This window comes from Xyrauchen texanus, chromosome 13 (assembly GCF_025860055.1).
Source record: "Xyrauchen texanus isolate HMW12.3.18 chromosome 13, RBS_HiC_50CHRs, whole genome shotgun sequence".
Lineage (NCBI taxonomy): Eukaryota > Metazoa > Chordata > Actinopteri > Cypriniformes > Catostomidae > Xyrauchen > Xyrauchen texanus.
In genome coordinates this window covers 32,403,799-32,429,273 of record NC_068288.1, presented here as the reverse complement: position 1 = coordinate 32,429,273, position 25,475 = coordinate 32,403,799, and the positions used below count along the sequence as shown (strand labels likewise).

Sequence of the window (25,475 nt, the reverse complement as noted above, 5' to 3'; positions counted from 1 at the left end):
GTTTCATCAAACACGTGTCTTTGTGTCTAATTTCTTGTTGTATATATCTCCGACAAGTCTTTCAGGTCGCCTTCCACAGTGGCTGGTACATCAGCAAACTATCTGCATTTGGCGGATGTTCATTTCAAACCTTGTTCACCAGGAGTAGGCTGTAAAATTTGGGAGAAAGGAAACCAAAACAGAGTCATTGACTTCAAGCTTTGCAATCGCACCCACACTTTCTGTTGGAAAAGTATCTCTAGAAAGTTTTAAACGATCATGTGTTGGTGAATGGTGAGAGACACTTGTGGCTCCTGACCTCTGATCTAGATCAACCAACAAGTGGTTGTCTTGCTATAGCGATCAATGTAACGAACACCACTGGGCAGGGTTGCAAAAGCTGTGCGTAAATTCTCACGTAAATTATTACATAAAGTTCACATGAAAGCTGCGTTCACACTGCCAGCTATTTTGTCGCTGCATGTCGCCAATGGCTGGCGGTTAGGTCACTAGTAGCGTTTATGGAGAGCTTAAGCTGCGCTCACACTGCCAGGGACAAAATGACCCTGCTGGCGACTTCCGGCAACACAAGCGATGGCGACCGGATGTGGGCGTGTCCAGCGACACAACAAAGTTGAGAAATGTTTAACTTTATGCAAATGAAGAGTGACTTTCGGGAGCAACAGCCAATATGAGAGAAGATGGTAGAGCTCATGTGATGCCAATATTTTAATAATAATATATATTTTAAACAAACAGTGTTGTTTAGGCTCTCCATACACACCACTAGCGACCTAACCGCCAGCCACTTGCAACATGCAGTGACAAAGTAGCTACTGGCGACATGCAGCTGACAGTGTGAACGCAGCTTTAGGTCGCTATAGTGGTGTGTATGGAGAGTCTAAACAGCACTGTTTCATTACAATGAATATTATTATTAAAATATTGGGATCACATGAGCTCTACCATCTTCTCTCGTATTGGTTGTCATTCCCGAAAGTCGCTTTAATTTGCATAAAGTACAACATTTCTCAACTTTGTCGCATTCCTGGACGCCAACGGTCAATGTCGCTCTTGTTGCCGAAAGTCACCAGCTCTCACTGAAAACGAATGAGATGAGGTTGTTTTGTCGCTGCGTGTCGTTGGCAGTGTGAACGCAGCTAAAGGGCTTAGTAACTACTAGCTAGTTTGTAACTAAGCCAGTGATTAATTTGATTGCACCACTCTAGCAGGTTCTAGACTACACAAGCACTTACAAAGGGCACAATCTAGAAAATGAAAGAGTAAAGTGACCATGTAAAAAAATTTTCACGAAAAAAACATTTTTTTTTGATATTTTACATCATGACTTTTTTCTGGAGAAATACAAATTTTTTAAATTCAAATTTAAAAAAACATTTCCAGGTTTTCCATGGGTACCCTGTAATCAGTATTCTTTACAACAACTTTAAATATGAAATATCTCAAGTGGAAAAAGGAGTGTTCATAAGGAAACGCAAAGCTTAAGTCTTATAAATATGAAAAACACATAAGAAGGTTATGTTTTCATGGTTTATTGAATAAAATCAACGTCAAAACAGAAAGGGGAAAAAAAATCTATTAAAATCATTTCAGTTTTCACAAAAAGCACAAAGTGACCCACAAAAAAACATCAACATGAGACTAGAAAGCCACGAAGGTCTGAAGAGGCTAGTTTAGCAGTGCAGCGTCACACAGTGTTAGAGGACAGTTTGCATAGACGAGTGTGTTTCACAGTTAAATCTGGACCACAAGAAATACAAAGAAAAACTTAAGATAAAGTCTAAGAGGTGAAAATGCAGGAAAGTGAGCTTCTATTACGCTGTCTACTCTTAGGAGACTCATCCTCAGTGCAAGTGCAGTCAAATACTGTTTCTTCTGAATGCTATGACAAAATTCTCAGTGTTTAAGCACTCTAAAACATTAAAACCAAAAAACAGTAGTAATAGAGAGGACAAAAAAAAAAAAAAAATACATTTAAAGTAAAAATGCAATGACATTTTTCCAACTCTGGACTGAGTTTGAGCCTAATGAAAGTTACAGTTTTTTTAAATGTAATTCGGGGAAAAAGAAATGCAATCAATTAAAGAAAATAGTCATTATCCTATAAAGAAAACAGAAACATTTCCTTACAAAAGTGTAACCAAATGTTTGTTTTGTAAGTTAAGATAAGGTAAAGAACAATACAGTCCAGTACAACTCAAAAGAACTTAAAACTTGAGGGTGATTCATTTTTCTTGATTTCATAAGCCTCAAGGTTCTTCTACAGCAGACAGCAAATAATAGTTACAAATGAGACAGATATCCAAACATTAATTTAAAAATACTGGTCAAACAGTTTGAGACTTTAGATTTATTATTCAAAAATTACAATAAAAAAATATGATATAATAAATAAAAGCATCTAAAGCACAAAAACAGAAAGCACTGCTAGTTTATTTAGTGAATTAGTTACTAAAACACAAGAGTGCTGAGGTAGAACTATAGCACACACAAACTGACAGGCAAAAAATATATCCTCAATAACAATCAAACACACTCTATGAATCATTTAGTTCTTGTCAAGATATGACTGAAGGTAAGAGAGCAATGGTACCTCTATGAAGATCCCAGCCTGTTTTGAGGAACATTACCAACTCTACTGAGCTTCAAGTAAAAAGCTATCAAAAAGGAAACATGGGATTTCACAATAAATAAATAAAAGAAATCCACTGCAATTGGAAATGCATTAGTACAAATAATAAGATATTAATTTATAATGTAAAACAAAAATAACTCTTGTCCTCTTTAACAGCTCCCTTAATCATACTTCAGCAAAATCTACCAACACTCAAAAAACTGAGTGTGTTTCTGTAGAAGGGATGTTTACACTGCTTATCCTTGGAGACCAATGGTTCAACGACTTTAAAAGGGCACCAGAATCAATTAATCAATCTTTTTGGGCAAGAAATAATCTCTCATTGTGTAAAACAGGTGTAAAAGTGTTCAAATATTAAAAGCTTGGTGAATGTACTGCATGTTAAAAAAGGCTGAAAACAAAACAAAACCTAAAGGAAAACTCACTTTATTAGACTTTAAGGCACCAGGGTCATTCTGCATTAATAGGAAATCTCAATATTGTACTTGGACAACTTCAAATTAATTCAAATTTGAATGGCAAATTAAAACCACGGTTTAAAAATGAGCCTTTAATAGTGGTGTAACAGCAAGGCTGAAGACATTCAATTGAGCTGTTCTATGATTTTTTTTACTTAAGTAAGATCAACTCGTTGGACCCACGTGTAAGACTATGAGCATGTTTGCTGGTGGACGCAACCACACAGTGAAAAATGATCATGCATATATATCCTTGGGCTCAAAATGAAGTGAAGTGCCTTGAGTGAACATCTTTGTACTGTTAATAGTTTTTGGCAAATAAGCAGAGATTTCTTTCATAGTAAGCAACTGAACATGACTACTTGTTCAGCAGAATGCAATAATTCATAAAAATTTAATTAAAAAAACATCTGAAACCTAGAAATATGACTGGTTTAAATTGACAAGTAATTACAATTGCTTACTAAACTGAAGTCTTCATTACTCATAAAATGTAACAAAATATCTTAAAATACTTTTATGCCAAATGATTGTTTTAGAAGATGTGCAACTAGAGAAGCTCTACGAAAATAAATGTAAAGTCCCAGTCACCCAGTTAGACTAATAAAGAGCTTGCTTGTTTTAACAAGATTGTACTCACTATATCACAAATTTGTTTATTTGTACTTCACTCTTAGTGATGCAATTGAGGATTGAGTTAGGCTGAACACTTATGGACTTGCTGATAAGGTACATTTTGTGAATGATTTGTTTAAATCACTACTGTAAAATAAAAGCAAAACGTCAGTTGAATTTGAAATCTATTTGAAGCAAAAAATATGTAAATCTGTATGTCGAGTACTTTGCACTCTTCACATCAAATCAGCGATGAAGGTTCAGTTTTCCAAGTACCACGGTCCCTTGTGTTCTGTTGTGGAAAGGGAAAGCCTGAAATTAATAAAAAAAAATACAAGTAAATAAATCACACTCCATATTTTTGTAATGACAAACAGAAATGAGTACTTAAAATAATCCGTCACTAGCAGACCCACGCGGAATCTACACGTGAACTCCGCTGAGCTGAAATGCCAGTCACTCACACAACATTTCAAACATTACCCACCATCGCAAGCTGTTTAACATTTAATCACGTGAAGGATATGAATTATAGATAACAATTGAATTTGCACTAGATAAAATGCAAATTCTAGATATCAGGATGGAATTACTGCAAATGAAAATGCAAGTCAGTAATTTAGTTTGCACTAGTAAAAACATTCATTCTTCATATCAAAATGACATCGAAATTTAAATGAACTAGTAAAAAACAGTCAAAACACTTAAAAAACATTATTTATTGCAACACAGTTTCAATACAAAAACGTATAAATGATTTCACCTAAAAGGTTAGCCTATTTAATATGATACTAACATGATTTTCAAAATAACTCTGTTAATGTTACTACTGTAAAATCGTAATAAATTTTAGTAAGGGAGGGTGATTGTGTAAAGCATGACAACTGCACCTTCTAAAGGACTGTTATTAAATTTCTAGATCGATTTGGCCAAATTTTTTCCCCATCACCATAATAATGTGGAACAATTTAAATAATAATATCACGAGAAAAAATATAATAATTTAATATATCGATATTTTCCCCCACTTCTATATTGTATATCGAACCGTATCGTAAGATGACAATATAATCCCATCCCTACTTGTTAGGAATTCATTATTCATATTTAAACTTTATCGCGGCGAGAAATTGTGCCGAAGATTCACGTTTGGTGTGAAAAGGCCTTCAGGCTTGCTTGACACTAGCGACAGCACAACACGAGGATAGACATGTTCTTCATTTAAACACAGCTGGACTGAGTGCAATTCCGAGCCAGGTTTTCAATCAAACTACGTTTAACCTTTTGAAGCTCTTGATCTGCCAAGGTTAACTTGACAGAGTAAACTAAAACGTTGTTTATGATACATCTTAACCAAAATATGACATTCCAAAAGCATCTGTGTACATTGTAAACATGTGTACAATGGCACGCCCTTAAAATAAAATATTTTAGTTAATTAAAACTTTGTTTTATTGTGGGATATTTCGAACCTTTGGACTTCAAATAAAATAACACACTGCGAAAACAGTACATAACACAGGCTGGTGATGGTGCGATGTTAGCTGAATGGGTCTTCGTGCTTTCCCCATGATCTCAGATGTAATTGTAAGTTAGGATGAATCAAGGAGATCAACAGTGCTTGTTGTCATGTTGTACTTTTTCTATCACAGTGTGTACAAAAAACATTAATATTCCTTTATAGAGAAACGCTACAACATGGTTTACATTGAGCCCACTTCATCTCTAATCTGTGCATCTTTGTGTCTCTTCTTCTGTGGAGGAGATAAGACATGCAGCACGCAAGCATCCTCTAGCTGCGGTTGACTGTACAGACAGTCTTTTCAACGTCTGCTGTCATGATAACTGAATGTATTGTCTTGAAATTCATCGACAATCGATAAACTTGGTCAATCAAATTAACGAAAATGTATCGATTTTCGATTAATCATAAACATTCCTAGTCTAAATGACTTTTGCCCAAAAATCAGCACAAAAAACATGTAAAAAGTCTTCAAATCTGCAGATTCCACCTGGGCCAGGAATACATTGACGTTGACTGACATTGACTGACTTTTTACAGCATAAGCATTAAAGGAATAGTTCATACAAAAATGTAAATACTCTCATCATTACCCACATGCCATCCCACATGTGTTTTGACTTTCTTCTGCAGAACACAAATGAAGATTTTTAGAAGAATATCTCAGCTCTGTTTTGCCATTTAATGCAAGTGAATGGTGACCAGAACTTAGTAGGTTCAAAAAGAACATAAATACAGAATGAAAGTAATCCCTACAACTTGTGATAAAATCTATGTCTTCAGAAGAGATATAATAGGTGAGGGTGAGAAACAAGATATAAATCTCTACCTTTGACCAGCCCTAACCAGTAGGTGGCTGAATGTGAAAGTCACTTCCACATCAGAATGTGGAAGTTAAGCCCAAAGAACATTTCAATTAGATGCGTACAGAGCGTGTGATGCAAATCTCGTAATCAGCAGAGTGTGCAAGCACTGAACGCGTGCAGCCCGATTTTTCTAACCATGTGTCTTTGAACATTCACGCACCTCAAATTATTTGCACTAATTAGTGTGTCCACAGGGTGGAAACACTCACATTTGAGTCATTGTTTTCACTAAGAAGCACTAGATGATGATCTAATCACCACTAAATAACAGGATACAAAGGTAAAATCAACAACAGTGGATGGGCATGTCAACAGCACATGTGTGATGAGATCAGGAGATACCTGCATTTGTATAACTCGAGTCTAAAGGACTATAAGTCATTTTTATGGGTCTAAACTCCAGAAGAGAAATATTCCAGTCTCATAAACGCCTGTGAATGTGTACAAAGTCATATGGAGTATACTTTGACAGGCTTGAGTTTGACTGTGCATATACGCTGAGCATTCGAAGTATACTTTTGGCTTTAAAGTACAACTGTAGATTTACAGTAGAATAGGACTTAAATATTGATCTGTCTCTTACCCCCACCCATCAAATCGCTTTTGAAGACACAGATTATTAAACCACTGGAGTCATATGGATTACTTTTATGCTGTCCTTCTTGGACCTTCTGAGATCTGGCCACTATTCACTTGTATTGTGAGGACCAACAGAACTGAGATATTCTTCTAAAAATCTTTGTATTCTGCAGTAGAAAGAAAGTCTTACACATCTGGAATGGCATGGGGATGAATAAATGATGAGAATTTTCCATTTTGGGTGATCTATTAATTTATCAAGGCTCAAAGTGAAACAGAATAAAAATAAAAGACCAGAAAATGCAAGAGAAAAAGAGAACAATACTGGAAATACAAAAAGCAAAGAGGAGTCATGTAATCTCTAGCCTAGTATTTTGAGTGATGGGGCTGAAAGAAAGCAGAGCGGTGATGTCATCATGCTTGGTGGTGTTGCATAATACTTGACTCGCAAAAGGGTCAGAATCTCATCAGATTGCCCGTTGAGTAACCATATTACAAGCATTGGAAAACAGACACAAACACCACAAACAGAAACATCTATGCAGGTTATCTGTCATGAGTCAGCATTTCAACATCTGCAGCTTAATCTTTAAGCCTCTCAGCTGCATAGAGTATAAACCCCCCATTCTGCTGCTCAAACTATGTGCTGAGTCAGGAATAGCTACCAAACAGCACGCTGCAGTCACAATGAATAAAAAAACGTACGTTGTTACAACCCCCCCCCTCTCTCATATCCAACATGTACACCACTGTCTGAAACAAATTAACCAATAGGCTCCTTGCAGTATTCACTTTCTATCTGAGCGTAGCAATGTAAGGAGTAAAGGGGGATGGTGAACAAAAGACTGGAGATGCAGACAGCTGTAAAGTCCTCATTATGGCTCCCTCATCTAACTCATGATCCCTGTATTCCTTTCATATACATTCACATTCTTTTTAAATGCATGCCTTAAATTTCAGTTTTTATACAGAAATACTCACAAATAAATATTTTAGTGATAGACATTCCACTCTAAAATCCATCCCTAATTACATAATTCTATGAATTGCACAATTGTTTGAAAACAATTCAAACACAAGTTGGATTTTTTGTTTTGTTTTGACCAGAGTATGTTGTTCCTAAAGGGAGTGCTTCAAGGTGAAAGATTAGAGTACATTCTGGTCTCTGCAAGGAACTGTCAGTTTTGTGTGGCATGTCAAAACAAAATCTTTTAATTTCTGGACTAGGAACAACTCCCAGTAACCTGGTCTGCCTGATGATGGCTGTCCCCCAGGGCAAAGAGCATATCAGAGAGAGAGAGAGAGAGAGAGAGAGAGAGAGAGAGAGAGAGAGAGAGAGAGAGAGAGAGAGAGAGAGAGAGAGAGAGAGAGAGAGAGAGAGAGAGAGAGAGAGAGAGAGAGAGAGAGAGAGAGAGAGAGAGCGCCAGGGATGAGATGAGGATTGTTAGAGGAGGGGGTGGTAGTTAATGGGTGTGGTTGTGTAACAGCTATCCCAGCATGCACATAAAAAAACAAAAGACACTCTCTCAGCACACATGTAGGGGCTCTCAGAATAAAAAAAAAAAATCATCATTAAATGAGTCATATCATGACACAATCAGACTTATTTAAATAATCAATATTTGATTGTACTGTGTGTCCCAGTGATCGACCAATATTGATTTTTCAAATTATACAATATCTAGACAGCAGCAGGTAGGCCAATATAAAATGTTGATATAAAATGCCTATATGTGAAATACTATTTAATGATGGCAAATACAATATACACAACATTACTGAATTAAAATTTCACACAATATATACACAAAATTCCACAAAAGATATTTTAAAACTGAACATGTGCATTATGCATTGACAAGGCTGTAGGTAGAATTTGGAACTGACACTAGGATGTATGACCAATCGGCAGCAAGTATCAACTGATGACAATTATCTTACAATAGGGCAAAAAAAAAAGAATGTTGTGGCTGATATATATATAGTTATAATTTATCTTTACTGTTAACAATTTCCCAGACACAGAGACTACAAGAGTGCAAATTGAATGAAATCCCAGATGAAGTTTATTGTGCAACTCCAATGCCAATCTATAATTAAAAAATTGGTTCATAATGCGAGACTTTTAATTATAAAGATGCCAGAAAAACACATGGGACTCTTATTTTGAAATGTCTGAGCTCCTAGTTGTGAACTTAATGACACTGCAGCTTATTTGCTGAGAAAGTGACTCTGATTCAAACTGCTAACTTGAGCTCCAGAGTTCAAATCATCAGTTCTTTTCAGGTGATTTATTAAGACCCTGTTCAAAAGAGTAATTTGTTCACAACTCTATCGAGGTGGGTTTATTGTTGCATGTGGTGCAGGGAGCTTGTCATCACAACAGAACGAGACACACTGGTGCACATTTTAAAGATGTATTCAATAACTCACAAGATAATATCTGACAAAACCGCATTTGAACCCACACAACCTGACTGTCACCAGTGGTAACTATATTTAAAATTATTGTCGCAATCAATTATTTTTGGTCACATTTACAAACATCGCAGCCTGGTATGGTCGACTATTGTATGTACACAGAAACTGCACTGAAAAGAGCATACCTGTGTGCATTTGTGTGCATTTACAAGAGGTCAGAGTTTACAGCGTGCAGGTGACCTGTCCCATTCTGTTGTGCAGCTCCAATGCGTCTGGTCGGTCCTGAGGGTTGACGGCCAACATGTCCTGCAAAAGTTTTCTGAGTGCCTCCGACATATGCGAACGCCTGCGCTGAGGAATACTCAACACCATCTTTGGGTTTTCCAGAAGTGCCTCCCCAACCGGGACAATATCAGAACCCTGTCGCACATATGTCCCTAGCAGCTCCCGCTTCGATTCGGCATCAATGAATGTGATCCTCTCAATCATGGCCCAGATGATAATGCCTAAAGCAAAAATGTCTGCTTTGGCCGTGTAATGTCCTTCCCACACCTCTGGTGCCATAAAAAAGTCTGAGCCGCATGCAGATGAGAGCCAGAACTTGTTGATGTTAACACTGTTCTTTTTTTTGTTCCATCCCTCCTCTGAGGCCCGAACCCCAGCGGCCAGACCCGCACACACTTTACTCAGGCCGAAATCGGCCACTTTCAACACAGGCACACCAGAACACTCTGAGATGAGGATGTTATCAGGTTTAAGGTCTCTGTGAACAATGTTGTTTTGATGCAGGAATGCCACAGCACTGCTCAGCTGCAGCATGAAGCTGGTGTTTGTGTGGGGATCGGGCCGGCGAGACAGGATGAACTGATTCAGATCCCCTCCCTCACAGAACTCCATGACAAACCACAGGTAGCATGGTCCATCGGGACATGACAATACACGCTCGCCTGAAAGAACACAAAAATACATTAACGACGCACACAGATTTTCAACATTTCTTATGCATTTGCTTTGGTTTTGGTGGCCATTTTAGACTGCAGTGCTCTACAATCATATTCAACAACAATTTTTTTTTTTTTTATGCGAGATCAAGTATTATTTTAATTGTGAGAATCTAAATGGTTGGCTAACATTAACCATGAATTAGTCTACTTCGACATAATAAATACTATGGTTTAAACAAGCAACAGCTGGTCTTTGACTAGTTAGCCTAGTTAGATTATACTATATCATGTTTAGGGCTTGGTATCGTTCCAAAATGTTCGATATTGATACCGATATCTTTACCGGTTCCTAAACGATAATATTTCGATACTTTGGTCAGAAAACGACAACACCGATATTACCGCTGGTTCCCCTTCTGTCGCTCTCTTCACGTTGTGTCAGAGAAGCGACACTAGGGGTCTCTCTTGAGCGCCGATATTCACCTCTGAACTATGAAAAAAGGCCAATGAGAGTTGGCAACCAGTATTTGCATGTCCCGCCCCCAGACATACGGGTATTTAAGCGGCGCAAATACGGGAGTTCATTCAGAAAATTTCTTCGGAGCCGATGGTCGTGTCTGCAACTGCTGCGTGTACACACCGAGTTCCTGCTATCCCTCTGCTGCATGCTGCTGGATTCTACAGCGCACAACAGCGGCTTTCTCCTGTTGCACGGCTGTGCACTTCCTGCCCCTGGGCGCTTCGACTGCTCCTGGGGCATATGGCATCCTCCGCGGCGGCCGCACCACTGGGGTTGATGCATATGAGACCACTTTAGCACTGGCTCTGGACTCGAGTCCCAAGACGAGCATGGCACCGCGGCACGCACAACGTAAAAGTTACCTCTGCCTGCCGCCAAACCTTCAAACCCTGGACAGACCTCTGCTTTCTAAGGGCAGGAGTACCCTTGCAGCAGGTGTCCCGACGCGTTCTGGTCACAACCGACGCCTCCAAATTGGGTTAGGGCACCATGTGCAACGGGCGCGCAGCCGCAGGCCGAGGCCCGCTGCGCTGGCATATCAACTGCCTAGAGCTTCTGGCTGTTTTTCTGGCCCTGCAGAAGTTTCTCCCGTTAATTCGGAACAAACACGTCCTAGTCAGGACAGACAGCACCACGGTCGCAGCCTACATAAACCGCCAAGGCGGAGTACGCTCCCTCCACATGTCACAGCTCGCCCGTCGTCTCCTCCTTTGGAGTCAGCAGCGACTCAAGTCACTGTGCGCCACTCACATCCCCGGCAACCTCAATGTGATAGCGGACGCGCTGTCAAGACAAAGCTTGCCTGGCGGAGAGTGGAGGCTCCACCCCCAGTCGGTCCAGCTGATTTGAGACCGGTTCGGCAAGGCTCAGGTAGACCTGTTTGCCTCCCAAGAAACCTCCCACTGCCCGCTCTGGTATGCCCGGACAGAGGCTCCCCTCGGGGCAGACGCGTTGGCACACAGCTGGCCTGTGGGGCTGCGCAAGTACGCATTTCCCCCAGTGAGCCTTCTTGCACAGGTGCTATGCAATGTCAGGGAGGACGAGGAGAAATTCATTCTGGTAGCCCCTTACTGGCCCACCCGGACTTGGTTTTCGGACCTCACGCTCCTCACGACAGCCCCTCCCTGGCGCATTCCCCTGAGGAAGGACCTTCTTTCTCAGGGACGGGTCACGCTCTGGCACCCGCACCCAGACCTCTGGAACCTCCACGTCTGGCCCTTGGACGGGATGCGGAAGATCTAGCCGTCCTACCATCGACCGTCATAGATACAATCAATCAAGCCAGAGCCCCCTCTACCAGGCATCTTTACGCTCTAAAGTGGCATCTGTTCGCGGACTGGTGTTCTTCCCGAGCCGAAGACCCTCAGAAGTGCGCAGTTAGGTCAGTGCTCGTGTTTCTTCAGGAGAGGCTGGAGAGGAGGCTGTCCCCCTCCACCCTCAAGGTGTATGTCGCCGCTATCGCGGCCCACCACGACACGGTAGACGGCAAGTCTCTTGGTAAGCACGACTTAATCGTCAGGTTCCTAAAAGGTGCCCGGAGGATAACTCCCTCCCGGCCTAACCTGTTCCCCTCCTGGGATCTCTCGGTCGTCCTTACGGGACTCCAGAGACCCCCCTTCGAGCCGCTTGACTCAGTTGGACTCAGGGCCCTCTCTCTCAAGACCGCCATGCTGATCGCGCTCGCTTCCATCAAGAGGGTCGGGGACCTGCATGCGTTCTCTGTTAGCGATGCTTGCCTGGAGTTCGGTCCGGCAGACACTTTCGTGATCCTAAGACCGTGACCGGGCTACGTGCCAAAGGTTCCTACCACACCCTTCAGGGATCAGGTGGTGAACCTGCAAGCGCTGCCCCGGGAGGAGGCAGACCCAGCCCTTTCACTGCTGTGTCCAGTATGCGCTATGCATATTTATCTGGACCGCACACAGAGCACCAGACGCTCTGAGCAGCTCTTCGTCTGCTTTGGGGGACAGCAGAAAGGGAACGCTGTCTAGAAGCAGAGACTCGCCCACTGGGTTGTCGACGCCATTTCCCTGGCTTATCACACCCAGGCCGTGCCCCCCCCCCCTTGCGGGTCCGAGCCCACTCCACCAGGAGTGTTGCATCCTCATGGGCACTGGCTAGGGGCACTGCCCTAGCAGACATTTGTAGAGCAGCGGGCTGGGCAACACCTAACACTTTTGCGAGATTCTACAATCTCCGAGTTGAGTCAGTATCGTCCCGTGTTTTCTCAGGTACCGAGCCCGTAGAACTCGGTAGCATGCCCACGATCTGACCGGGTGAATCGCTTGCACCTAGCGCCCTTCCCCCTAACCAGGGTAAACAGTGCGCCTTCATTCCCAGGAGATCCCAGGTTTGGGACACTGGTTGATTCCTCCCTAGCCCTCGTGGGTCGCAGTTCAGCGGAGGAACTCGCCGACCCAAGCCACTGCGGGTACCGCAAGCTACCCTGTACTGGTATAGGTGCTCCACAGGTAAGGCCTCCTTCGGACTCCCCCTGTGTGTAACACCACGGTTCTGTCCCCTCTGGCGAGCAGACTCCGTGTTTCCCTTAGGCAGTCACGGCTTCCTCGGTTGCCGTGCTGTATGTTCCCCATCTATGAGGCTGGATCCACCACCGCACCAACTTTTCCACATAGGCCCTAAGTCAGGCCTCTGATGGCTTTGCCACTTAAACTTGCCTCCCCTCTCGGGTAGGCGTGGCGTCCGCAGGGTCTTCTCCGCCCTGAATAAGGGCTAAGACCCCCTTCCCTCAATGCATGTAAGGGCACCGGCCTTAGTTGCTTTTTGCGAGAAACATAGAGAGAAAAGAGGCCCGGCCAGGCTTGGCCTGTTCCCAGGTTGGTGGCCAGCACCTTGTCTAGGTTACGTATGTAACCTCCATTCCCCGATGGAGGGAACGAGACGTTGTGTCTCCCCTGCCACGTCGCTGAGCCGAGCCACTGTTGTGGCCAGACCATTTCCAGCTCCTCAGAAAAATCCTGAATGAACTCCCGTATTTGCGCCGCTTAAATACCCATATGTCCGGGGGCGGGACATGCAAATACTGGTTGCCAACTCTCATTGGCCTTTTTTCATAGTTCAGAGGTGAATATCGGCGCTCAAGAGAGACCCCTAGTGTCGCTTCTCTGACACAACGTCTCGTTCCCTCCATCGGGGAACGGAGGTTACATACGTAACCTAGACGTTTGATGCTAGGTGGTACTATGGGTTCATTTTCGGTATGGTTAGGGTTTAGCTTACACAATAAAGCAAGACACCTTGATTTCAAACTTCAACTAAATGTTAAAATGTGATATTCAACTTTTTTAAAGATGACTTCACAACAGTTGTGAACATCTCTCTGGCAAAGAAGCTTCATCCGTGCATTCTCTAACCGTCGGGTATTTTGCTATCCAGGAAAATATATCATGTGTGTGAATACATTTGTTTAGTTCCCTCCTTCACAATAAATATATATATCCAATTACATCGGAAATCTCGGGGCTGAGGGATTAATGAATGTTCTTGCTTTATTGATTTAGCATTGAAAATTAAATAATTATTTAAAAAACGAAAAACTTAAAATCAAATACATTTCTAAATTCAAATTGCACACAAAACGAAACGTACAGTGATAAAATTATATATATAAGTAACCACCTTTCCATTTACCGTCAGGCAAGAATCAGTCTAAACATGAAGGCGGAAAATTACTTATACAAATGTAAAATGTAAAAATAATAATTATAATGATGATAATAATGATTGAAATATAAATCATAGTTCGAGGTGAACGTGTTTTTGTATTATTTTCTACATTTTGTATTATTTTATATAGTTTGTATTATTTTACAGGCTGCAGAGTTGCGTTCACAATAAGCTGCTCTGTGGAAATAAAAGTGAACAAAGTGTGAGATCTTTAGATGCACGTGATCCAAGAGACTGCACGCCTCCGTATTAGTGTGTCGTATATGCACATAGAGCTTCGTGCGTGCGCTTGTAAAAATTCTATTTTAAAGGCTCATTATTACGGTTTAGTATTTCCTGTAATGTAGAACAGTGTTAACAATATTACTTATAACATTCTTTCTCAGCCCTGGAACTCAAACCATTTTCTGATACTAGTGTTTTTCCTTGATGCCTAAACACAGCCAATCACCAGCACTTTTAGATTTGGGCACATCTAGCATGCTAGATGTTCATCACTGACATTGACGAGATTAACCCCTTAGGTATCAAAATTTGGTACTGAACGGCAAGACATTTTTCGATACTCGATTGTTTAGAGGCAATTCGGTTGGTGCCTAAAATGTATCAAACTCAATACCCAGCCCTAATCATGTTTAAAGGAAACCTTGCACAGCGTATTTAAAAAGGTGAGAATTGATGGAGGGGATTACAAATAATGGAAACAGTTAAGGGACGAGTCATCAGTTACTGTTGCTGGATTGCCGTGTAACCAGTTTTAAGCTGTTAAAGTGTCTTCTCACTGGATTGGACTGGCACCAATATGAACAACAAACACTAGCTCATGTGAAGGGTTTAAACCAGGTCAAATATATTACAGAACATTACGTTTATCCCCTTGTACAAACCAAAAGGCATCAAAGTAATTAATAATTTTGGCCCTGCAATTTCAGGGGCTTTATTTTTATCCTGTTGTCTTATGTTGAGCAAGCATTATTTGAAACTGCACATGCTCTGTTTAGTCATAAATATAACACTTTCCCTGTGTTCCAAACAGGATAAATCACCCTCAGAAGGGAACTTTGAAGGGAGAACTCTCATGAGTGTCATGCTGTAAGATTGCTCCAAACAGAATTGGCAATAAAAATGACTTAAAAAGTGAGTTCCGACTGACCCTTATTTTGGAGCCCCACACCTTTTAATCGCCCAAAGCTCTCGTAGTGGATGGTAAAGGCTTCGAAGGGAATAGGGCATAGGGATGATCACTTCTGAATGGAACACACCATTACTTTGAATGACACACAACTGTGTGAACAACTTTTCCAAAGTTACCATAATAACACCTGTCACTGTCTAAAAACGTACTAACATTGACGATCAGAACTGCTGCAATTCATTTTAAGACATGTGATGTAAAACTTTGAGTACAGCAACATTCTACAGTGTGAAGGGAATTCCATAGGGACTGCACAACTGTATCATTGGACCATTTGTTTTGTTCACTAGATATTAAGTCATTGTAGTTAAACTCATATTAATATTTGATTTAGGCTATTGACCATATACAAAGTGAACATCTTATCTCTTCCTTGTTTTACTTCCATGTAGACTAAATATAAACTGGAGAAACAGCTTTCAAGCACAATATGCCTCTAGCAACACTTTGCATATTACAGTGCAACAACCTTCATGATTCAGATCTAAAAGCTGTCACACAAAGAGGACAAACCAATAAGTATAAGGTGTATGTGATCAAATTAGACTCAACTATCGGTACTAAATAACCACTGTCTGATGGGTTTTGAGTATTCTCCATTTTACACAGTTGTAATATGGAGAATCAAACTAACTTTATTGTTCTTATGTGGTACACTACTAAGTACATTGAAAGTTGGGAGGTTTTGGCCCTCCACACCAGCAACTCTACCACACCCCATGAAGGTTAGATAGTGCCTAAATAATTTGCAAGCACAGTGTAAGATTTGTGAAAGCGTATCAAATCGCATGCGCACAGAACTTTTTGTAAAGGTGTAAATCAAGTTGCAAGCTTAGAAAAAATATTAGCAATAATTTAAAGGGGACATATTATGCAAAATCCATATAACATAATTATGTGTCCCCAGTGTGTGTACACAACCACAAAATATGGTTAAATACCATCCCTTTGTTTCTTTCCTTTCCCCATCAATAAAAAACAATGTCTTCGAACAAGCCGTTCAGGTTTCAGCCCCTTATGACGTCAAAAGAGGAAAGATACTGTCCACAGCTGGCGAAGAGATCTGCCAGAGTTGCTTAGATCTGCCCTAATTAAAACCTGAGGGAGCAGCACACAGTCCGCCATATTTATCTTCTCGCTGAGAATCCACTGAAGACCCAGTGGATTAGTTTTGTTTTTGATGGCAATGTGCCAACAGCAATTTGAAAATCAATATATGTTTGTGCAAACCATTTTCACCGTCCTTTTCTGCATATCGCGGAGCCATTTTGTGGTCCGTTCTGAATAACTAATTTTAGCTTATCGCGGCCCATTCAGTCACCGCTCGGTTCTTCCCATGGCCGGGAAAATGCCCTGTATGCCAGATTACCAGTCCAGCCCTGGTTTCCTACAATGGAAAGTGGATAAAGCTAAAGTTGGCATTAGACACTGAACAACACATCATCCATCGTAGAAAAACGGCTTAAATAACACTACAAAACTTACACAAATTCGCCAACTAACAATTCCGAAACTATTATTGTGACTTCTGCCGGAGTCTCTCCTTGTTCAGGGTCCGACTCGTGACAAACATGTACAGCTGAACTCCTGTGTTTTCAGTAGCAGCCATGTTGGTCCTCCTGTATTGTTGTTGCGGGGGTATCCATGCCATCAGCAGGAAAGGCACTTTCCAGAACGAGATGTAGGGAGCAGCAGCTCCTTTATATTTAAAGCTACAGACACTAAAACAGCCCATTTGGAACAGGGCTACAAAATGGGTATAAAGGCATGGTAGATCTGTGAGGTATTTTGAGCTGAAAAGGGGCATTTATCCCCTTTAATGCTTAGCATAAGTGTAATTTATGAGTTGTGAATCTGTTATTGCGTTTTAACACAAAACAAATTTGGTGTGTATTCTTCTGACTTCCTTTTTTTCGTGCTTAAATTTTGGCGCTGTTTTTTTTCGTATAAACGTGGCCAAAAACATTGCAAACCGGCAATTAGCGATATGCAAGCAAGAAAATTGTGTCATGAACAGCAAAACGGATTGACTGTGTAGACTCAATCTGCACTTGTAAAATAAACTATTGCAAATGTTTAATTGACTTGTGGCATAAATATTTTCCAGACATAATCAGATATACACTGTTCCATCTTCCCTTTGTTGTGCTCACACTTTTGGCATGAATGTCTCACTGAAATAGTTTTGTTAGCATGAGAGGAAGGCAGGTCTACCTGCTTCTAGTATCTAATCAAATTAGGTTTTCTTTGATTGGTTTAATAATGTGACAGATTAATTGTTCTTCATATGGCTCAGCATCATTCCTCTGGGTTTCTCTCCTCTATTATATATTAAACTGAAATATGAATATATATACACGATTTAAATATAATTACCATTAATTATCATTGGCAAGGCATTTTGGTGAATAGATAGAATTAGCTGGTATAACTGGACTCATGCTAGAAAATAAAGATTGAGATTCATGTATATATCAATAAACGGTGTTGGCTCAACTTTACTCTCATAATAAAACAATGTGTATTTATTAATATTTAAGAGAGAACAGATACAAGAATGACGCTCAGCCATATGAAGAAGAAGCTGTCTGTCACGTTATTAAACCAATCAAAGTAAACTGGTCAACGAAAACCTCATTTGATTAGTTACTAGAAGTAGGTAGACCAGCCTTCCCCCTCACGCTTGCAAAACTCTTTTCAGTGAGAAATTCATGCCAAAAGTGTGATCGCAACAAAGGGATGACAGAACAGAGTATATTGGATTATTTCTGGAAAGTAATTATGCCACAAACACAAGTCATTTACATGTTTGCAGTAGTTTATTTTACACATAGACTGAATCTATGCTGTCAATCTGTTTAGCTGTTTAAGATACCCTTTATTCGCTTGCATAACACTGTTTGCAGGTTTGCAATGTTTTTGGACATGTTTAGGGCAAAAACAGTGCAAAAAGTGTAAGTGTGTAAAAAAAAGTAGTCAGAAGAATACACACCAAATTTACTTTGTGTTAATTCGCAATAGGGTTGCAACGGTATACCAGTTTCACGGAATACCACAGTATGAAAACTGACGGTTTTAGGCTGCTTTAGTTTAGTCTGCCGGAACCAGAAACCAGACACATTGATCATGATCTATAAATCTACAATAAATTGAATTGCATTTATGCTTATATTATTTTATTTGTTTCCCTGTCTCAACCTCGGGACTCCTATCCTGAGGTCACCAGAACAGGCTGGATCCAGCTCCATTCCTGCTACGTGTTGCTGTTTGATGATGAATAAATGCAGCTGGTGCCATCCAAACATCAATTAAGTCTATTATGATAGACTTCAGAGGATGAATTGATGCCAACTCCAACCATAAGACATGAGATACTTCATATGCCATTGTCTGAATCTTGTACTTAGGATGGACCACGCCGAACCTCACCAAAATTACTGGCCAGGTTGAACTGCGATGCACCTCACTGATCTCTGCCTGCATCACCTCGGCCTATTGATGGACTACGCTCTTGAAATGGAATACATAGACTATCAATTGCCAACAAAAGCCTTCATCAGCCAATTAACAAGGACAATTGCAGTTAATCCAGGATGGATTTCAAAGACATTGGTCATTACTCTTACAGTTCATAAAAAATCTATGTTTAACAACTGTCCCTTAACACTTACTTAGTTTAATAATTTTAAACCATGACTTGCACTATACATAAGTAATATTGGCATTATAGGGGAACTGGCCCCCACAGTGAGTCTGGTTTCTCCCAAGGTTATTTTTCTCCCATTAACCAACATATTATGGAGTTTTGTGTTCCTTGCCACAGTCACCTTCGGCTTGCTCACTGGGGATATTAATACAATTATTATTTAATTACTTATTTTTATACACAATTAACAATCCTATTTTATCTAATTACACAATGATGACTCATCAACATTATATACATTACAGTTTTATCTTATGTTAATGCCTGATCTTCTGTAAAGCTGCTATGAAACTATTGTGAAAGGCGCAATACAAATAAAATTGACTTGACTTTTCATATTACATACATTTTCTTATCTACGGTATTGACATATCGGCCGCCCAAGTGATAGCCTATTTAGGACTCCCAAGGCAGATTTAATGATAATCTCGCAATCAGCTAAAGGCTTCTTATCTGCACTTTCGCACGAGTGTAACAGAACCAGTTAGCAATCATGATCTGCTCTTCTCTGTGGCGCATGTGTGCAACAGCCGGGCTTCCATTGTTATTGCGGAGTGCAGACCTCAAAACTGATGTTACCAGTTTCAATTCTAGTGAGAATTTTCTAGTTTAAAGCATTAGATAAATGCAGATAAAACTTCCTATTGCTTTTGTTGTTGACGTCAACAACATAATGTCACTTGATGCATGTGAAAACCATGAACAAAACTATGCAACATAAAAGGAAATGTGACCCAGGATACATTAAATACAGGTTATGTTTTTACTACGGTGGGTTGCCACTTGATTTCCAATGTAAAATCTGGGCCCTGAACCACTGAGAAAAGGTACAGACAGGAGCAGTCTTTCTGTGCTGTCACGCACCTAGTATGTTAATATTCATAGGATATTTCGTTAAAAGCTCACACAGCGTATGTTATTTTTCATTTAGTAGTTAATTTAACATGCTATGCTGACATGTAAACTAACATGCTTTAGTTATATAACATTTTATAGTTACATGCTATTTTTTTATCATGATTATTATTCGGTTTAATATTATAATTCTGTTAGCTTTCTTATTTATTCTATTTATTTTCAAAAGGGAGACTTTTTTTACACATACTTCCATTAAAAAATGGTTTCTAGTTTCAATTATAATAAAACTTCTGTTTTCACTACTTTAAGGGTCATTGTAACTGATATAATAATAATAATTGTGTAATACTCTATACCGTGATATTTTCTGAGACGGTTATCGTACTGTGAAAATCTCATACCGTTGCAACCCTATTACAGATTCACAACACATGAATTACATTTATGCAAAGCATTGCTAATATTTTTTCCTTATGCTTGCAACTTGATTTACACCTTCACAAAACGTTCTGTGATCATGCAATTTATTTTTACACTTGCAATTTGATTTAAACTTTTACAAATCTCTGGGCATGCAAACTATTTAGCAATATTTTACCTTCATACACCCCCCAACCTCAGAGTTTCATAACAATGATGGGGATGGAGGAGGACAAATCTGACTGAAAATTTCCACATTCTTACATAAAATGTAAACCATTGTAATGTCGCACACAGACATGCGCAATTAAAAACGTCAAGAACGCCTAGCGTCATGGATGAAGCGTCATAAATATGATTAACTGCCAAATAATAGATTCTCACCCAATATTTTCAAATGACAAATTCGAAATATATAACAGCAAAATATAGCTTGTTTACATTGTGAGGGATCAATATCTATCTGCTAAAGGTTGAACTGTCACAAAGTAACAAAAAAGAGGCTCACACAAAACTGTTTAAGTAGGACAGATCATGACAAAACATGCCTTGACCTACTAGAACTCACAGAATTCACTTGTGTGCAAACTTGCATGAAATGGCAGTGCTTGGATAAATATCACTATTACCTTTCAACGAGGTCTCCACCAACCTCAAATACTGCTTTGATCGCTTATTGCCATGGCTCATTTTCTGAGCCATCCCGTTTCTCTGAAGCACACACTCCTCCAGCTGCACCACATTCTCATGGCGTTTCTCCAGACTGGTTAAAGCCCAGAACTCGGCCAGTGCCAACTCCACATTCTCTGGCGCGTCACAGCGCAGTTTCTTCACTGCCACTCGCGCTACTGATTTCCGCGCGACCGCCTCGTACACAACGCCATAGCTGCCCCTTCCAACTTCACGGATCAAGCTGTACCGCGGTGCCATGAGCCGTCGTTCAAGATTACTAAATTTTTTCAGATGGTCCAAATCGTCTCCCATGATCTCATTATCGAACGAGCGCAAGACATTGGCGCTTTCTGTTTGCGCACCGGTTCTCTTGCAAGCGTCCCGTGTCCGCTGCCGCTCTCTGTCTTTTGCATCCATCGCGCCTCCTCACGTTTTGTCCGTGCGTTTGAATATTTCTTCCGCGTTCATATTTCTGCGTAACGGGTTTGAGCTTAAGGAAGTTGGATACTTTTAAACAACGCTCAAATATTCACTGACACTATTTGTTGTCTCCGTATATTGAAGTACCGTTATTCAATCACCGTCAAGCTTCTAGTGTGGACTGCATGAACCTTGAATGAAATGAGAACTTGACTGGAACATCCCACTTCTCTGGGCAAGGGGATTCTTGACCTATGAGTGCGCATATAAAAGTAAACGCTTCTGGTGGCAAATCCATCAAATGTTGAGGTAAACCAAATGACACAATCGCCACTTCTCTTGTGTAATCATTTGTTTAGGCCTAATTGCTTTTAAAGCTGTCTGTTTCAGCTTACTTTGCCTTAACCATATATACACTTATAGCTAAGCGAATGAACTGCATAAAGAGATACAAAAATATATATTTTTTATATATATATATTAAACTGTTTGTAACAGTTTTTGTAGTTTATATTTTGAAATAATTTATAAACTACGTATAATTCCAGCTATATGGACAACACGTTCTAACCAAAAACGGCATGTGTTACAATAGAAATGTGCGTGTACTTTACAGAAGTACGACTATGTTGTCACCCGTGTAGTGGACTGCAATGGTTTCGTCTCTCGCATGAGCGTACATGTGCTCTCTACAGCTCAGTGCACACACGTGGTCTCACACGGTGGAGAGTATCAGGGGCTTCTTAACTAGGATACACAGGTGTTTGAGGGCGTTCCTTTCAGTGATACATTATAAATGACAAATACTGACATATATACAGTGGGTACGGAAAGTATTCAGACCCCCTTAAATGTTTCACTCTTTGTTATATTGCAGCCATTTGCTAAAATCATTTAAGTAAATTTTTTTCCTCATTATTGTACACACAGCACCCCATATTGACAGAAAAACACAGAATTGTTAACATTTTTGCACATTTATTGAAAAAGAAAAACTGAAATATCACATGGTCCTAAGTATTCAGACCCTTTGCTGTGACACTCATATATTTAACTCAGGTACTGTCCATTTCTTCTGATCATCCTTGAGATGGTTCTACACCTTCAGCTGAGTCCAGCTGTGTTTGATTGTACTGATTGGACTTGATTAGTAAAGCCACACACCTGTCTATATAAGACCTTACAGCTCACAGTGCATGTCAGAGCAAATGAGAATCATGATGTCAAAGGAACTGCCTGAAGAGCTCAGAGACAGAATTGTGGCAAGGCACAGATCTGGCCAAGGTTACAAAAACAATTCTGCTGCCCTTAAGGTTCATAAGAGCACAGTGGCCTCCATAATCCTTAAATGGAAGACGTTTGGGACGTCCAGAACCCTTCCTAGAGCTGGCCGTCCGGCCAAACTGAGCTATCGGGGGAGAAGAGCCTTGGTGACAGAGGTAAAGAAGAACCCAAAGATCACTGTGGCTGAGCTCCAGAGATGCAGTCGGGAGATGGGAGAAAGTTGTAGTAAGTCAACCATCACTGCAGCCATCCACCAGTCAGTGCTTTATGGCAGAGTGGCCCGACGGAAGCCTCTCCTCAGTGCAAGACACATGAAAGCCCGCATGGAGTTTGCTAAAAAACACCTGAAGGACTCCAAGATGGTGATAAATAAGATTCTCTGGTCTGATGAGACCAAGATAGAACTTTTGGCCTTAATTCTAAGCGGTATGTGTGGAGAAAACCAGGCACTGCTCATCACCTGTCCAATACAGTCTCAACAGTGAAGCATGGTGGTGGCAGCATCATGCTGTGGGGGTGTTTTTCAGCTGCAGGGACAGGACGACTGGTTGCAATCGAGGGAAAGATGAATGTGGCCAAGTACAGGGATATCCTGGACGAAAACCTTCTCCAGAGTGCTCTGGACCTCAGACTGGGCCGAAGGTTCACCTTCGAACAAGACAATGACCCTAAGCACACCGCTAAAATAACGAAGGAGTGGCTTCACAACAACTCTGTGACTGTTCTTGAATGGCCCAGCCAGAGCCCTGACTTCAACCCAATTGAGCATCTCTGGAGAGACCTGAAAATGGCTGTCCACCAATGTTTACCATCCAACCTGACAGAACTGGAGAGGATCTGCAAGGAGGAATGGCAGAGGATACCCAAATCCAGATGTGAAAAACTTGTTGCATCTTTCCCAAAAAGACTCTGTCTGTATTAGATCAAAAGGGTGCTTCTACTAAATACTGAACAAAGGGTCTGAATACTTAGGACCATGTGATATTTCAGTTTTTCTTTTTTAATAAATGTGCAAAAATGTCAACAATTCTGTGTTTTTCTGTCAATATGGGGTGCTGTGTGTACAATAATGAAGGAAAAAATGAACTTAAATGATTTTAGCAAATGGCTGCAATATAACAAAGAGTGAAAAATTTAAGGGGGTCTGAATACTTTCCGTTTTTTTTTTTTCTTTTTTTTTTTTTTACGTATCTTGCTATCCCTTAACTCATGGACATGTAAAATAAAATTCCAGATGACTGTTAAGTCATCTGATCCATAATCATGAAAATAAAGGAGTTTCTTCAACTATGGTCACTTTTGACCCTGCAGACTTTTTTTTTAAACTCTGTTAAAGTAATATTTCACCCAAAAATGAAATTCCTCTCATCATTTAATCACCCTCATGCCACCCCAGATGTAAATACATACTTTCTTCTGCAGAACACAAATTAAGAATTTTAGATGAATATCTCAGCACTGTAGGTTAATACAATTCAAGTGAAAGGTGACAAGAACTTTGAAGCTCCAAAAAGTTCATAAATGCATAAGAAAGGCAATCCAATGACTCCAGTGGTTTAATACATTTTTGCTAAAGCAATCTATTTGATTTTGGGTGAGAACAGACCAAAATGTAACTCCTTTTATTGAACATCTTGCCATTGCAGTCTTTATTTTTTACTGGATTACTTTACTGCTGCCATTATGTGCATATTGGAGCTTCAAATTTCTGGACACCAATTACTTGCATTGTATGGACCTACCGAGTTGATAAATTCTTCTAAAAATCTGTTTGTGTTCTGCAGAAAAAAGAAAGCCATACACATCTGGGATGGCATAGACAGATTGCTATGTCAAGATCATTTTAATGTGACCTTCATGTACCAAAAATAAATGGAAAAAAGAGTCGAATGGTGCCATGTGAAGGTCGGACGTGTGAACGGCGAGCTCTACGCACTTTGCTAGTTTTTTATATTTTCTGTGTCATAAACCGGTGAGATTCGATACACCCTGTTCCATAACTGTTCTATGAAGTCAATATGTCAAACAATTAAAAATCCTCGGGCTCTCGAGACATTAAAAGACATTTACATGCTCAAACTTATACCCCTGACAGGGCCGCAGATCGGCACTCAGTTTGGACGGTGTGGCGGGAGAGATTCTGTGTCAAATGTCGAGCGTGTCGGCAATGCTGGCAAAGGTTGTTGCGGACTTGGAGGATCTTGCAATAATATGTCGATCAATCACTACAATGGAGACGAAATTCTCTGATTTGGTTACAAGAATGGGGGACATCGAGAAACAGATTATCTGAAGTCATCGGAGAGGGAATTATCTGCTAACCCGCTAGCGACCCAGGCAGATTTGCAGCGTGTCTGGGAAAAGTTGGAATTGTTGTAATAAATAATAGTTTTAATAATAAACTGAACAAAAAACACACAAACATAAACACAGAGCTGCTCCATGTCATTCTCTCTCTCTCTCGAACCGTTGTCACTGGCCGCCTTTATCCCTTGCGCGCCCCCATCAGACTGATTGGGAACCGGGCGTGCGTTGTTCCAGCCCGGCCCCACCCTCCTCCGCTCTACAGAGTCTTTGTTTTAGCAGAAATTCAGGGGCAAAGTCTTATTTTGACTAATATTTCGCACCAAACACTGATGATCGGGGCTTTTTTATAGATCTTGAAGGGATGTT

At 40.4% G+C, this 25,475-nt stretch overlaps 1 protein-coding gene across 1 annotated transcript; it reads right to left on the bottom strand.

The window, feature by feature from the left end:
- Positions 1-1,531: 1,531 nt before the first annotated feature.
- LOC127654131 (serine/threonine-protein kinase 35-like) lies at positions 1,532-21,686 on the bottom strand. Its single transcript, XM_052141142.1, has 3 exons — positions 21,056-21,686; positions 9,282-10,043; positions 1,532-4,020 (listed from the first exon to the last, which is right to left on the bottom strand). The coding sequence occupies exons 1-2, from the start codon at positions 21,513-21,515 to the stop codon at positions 9,319-9,321; spliced, it is 1,185 nt and encodes a 394-aa protein (XP_051997102.1). The 5' UTR covers positions 21,516-21,686; the 3' UTR covers positions 1,532-4,020; positions 9,282-9,318.
- Between the last annotated feature and the right edge of the window lie 3,789 nt (positions 21,687-25,475).

Excerpts from the sequence above, each read along its gene's own strand:
- LOC127654131 (XM_052141142.1), bottom strand. The coding sequence starts at position 21,515 with ATGGATGCAAAAGACAGAGAGCGGCAGCGGACACGGGACGCTTGCAAG. Across the intron at positions 10,044-21,055 it reads GGTGGAGACCTCGTTGAAAG|GCGAGCGTGTATTGTCATGT; the intron begins GTAATAGTGATA and ends GTGTTCTTTCAG.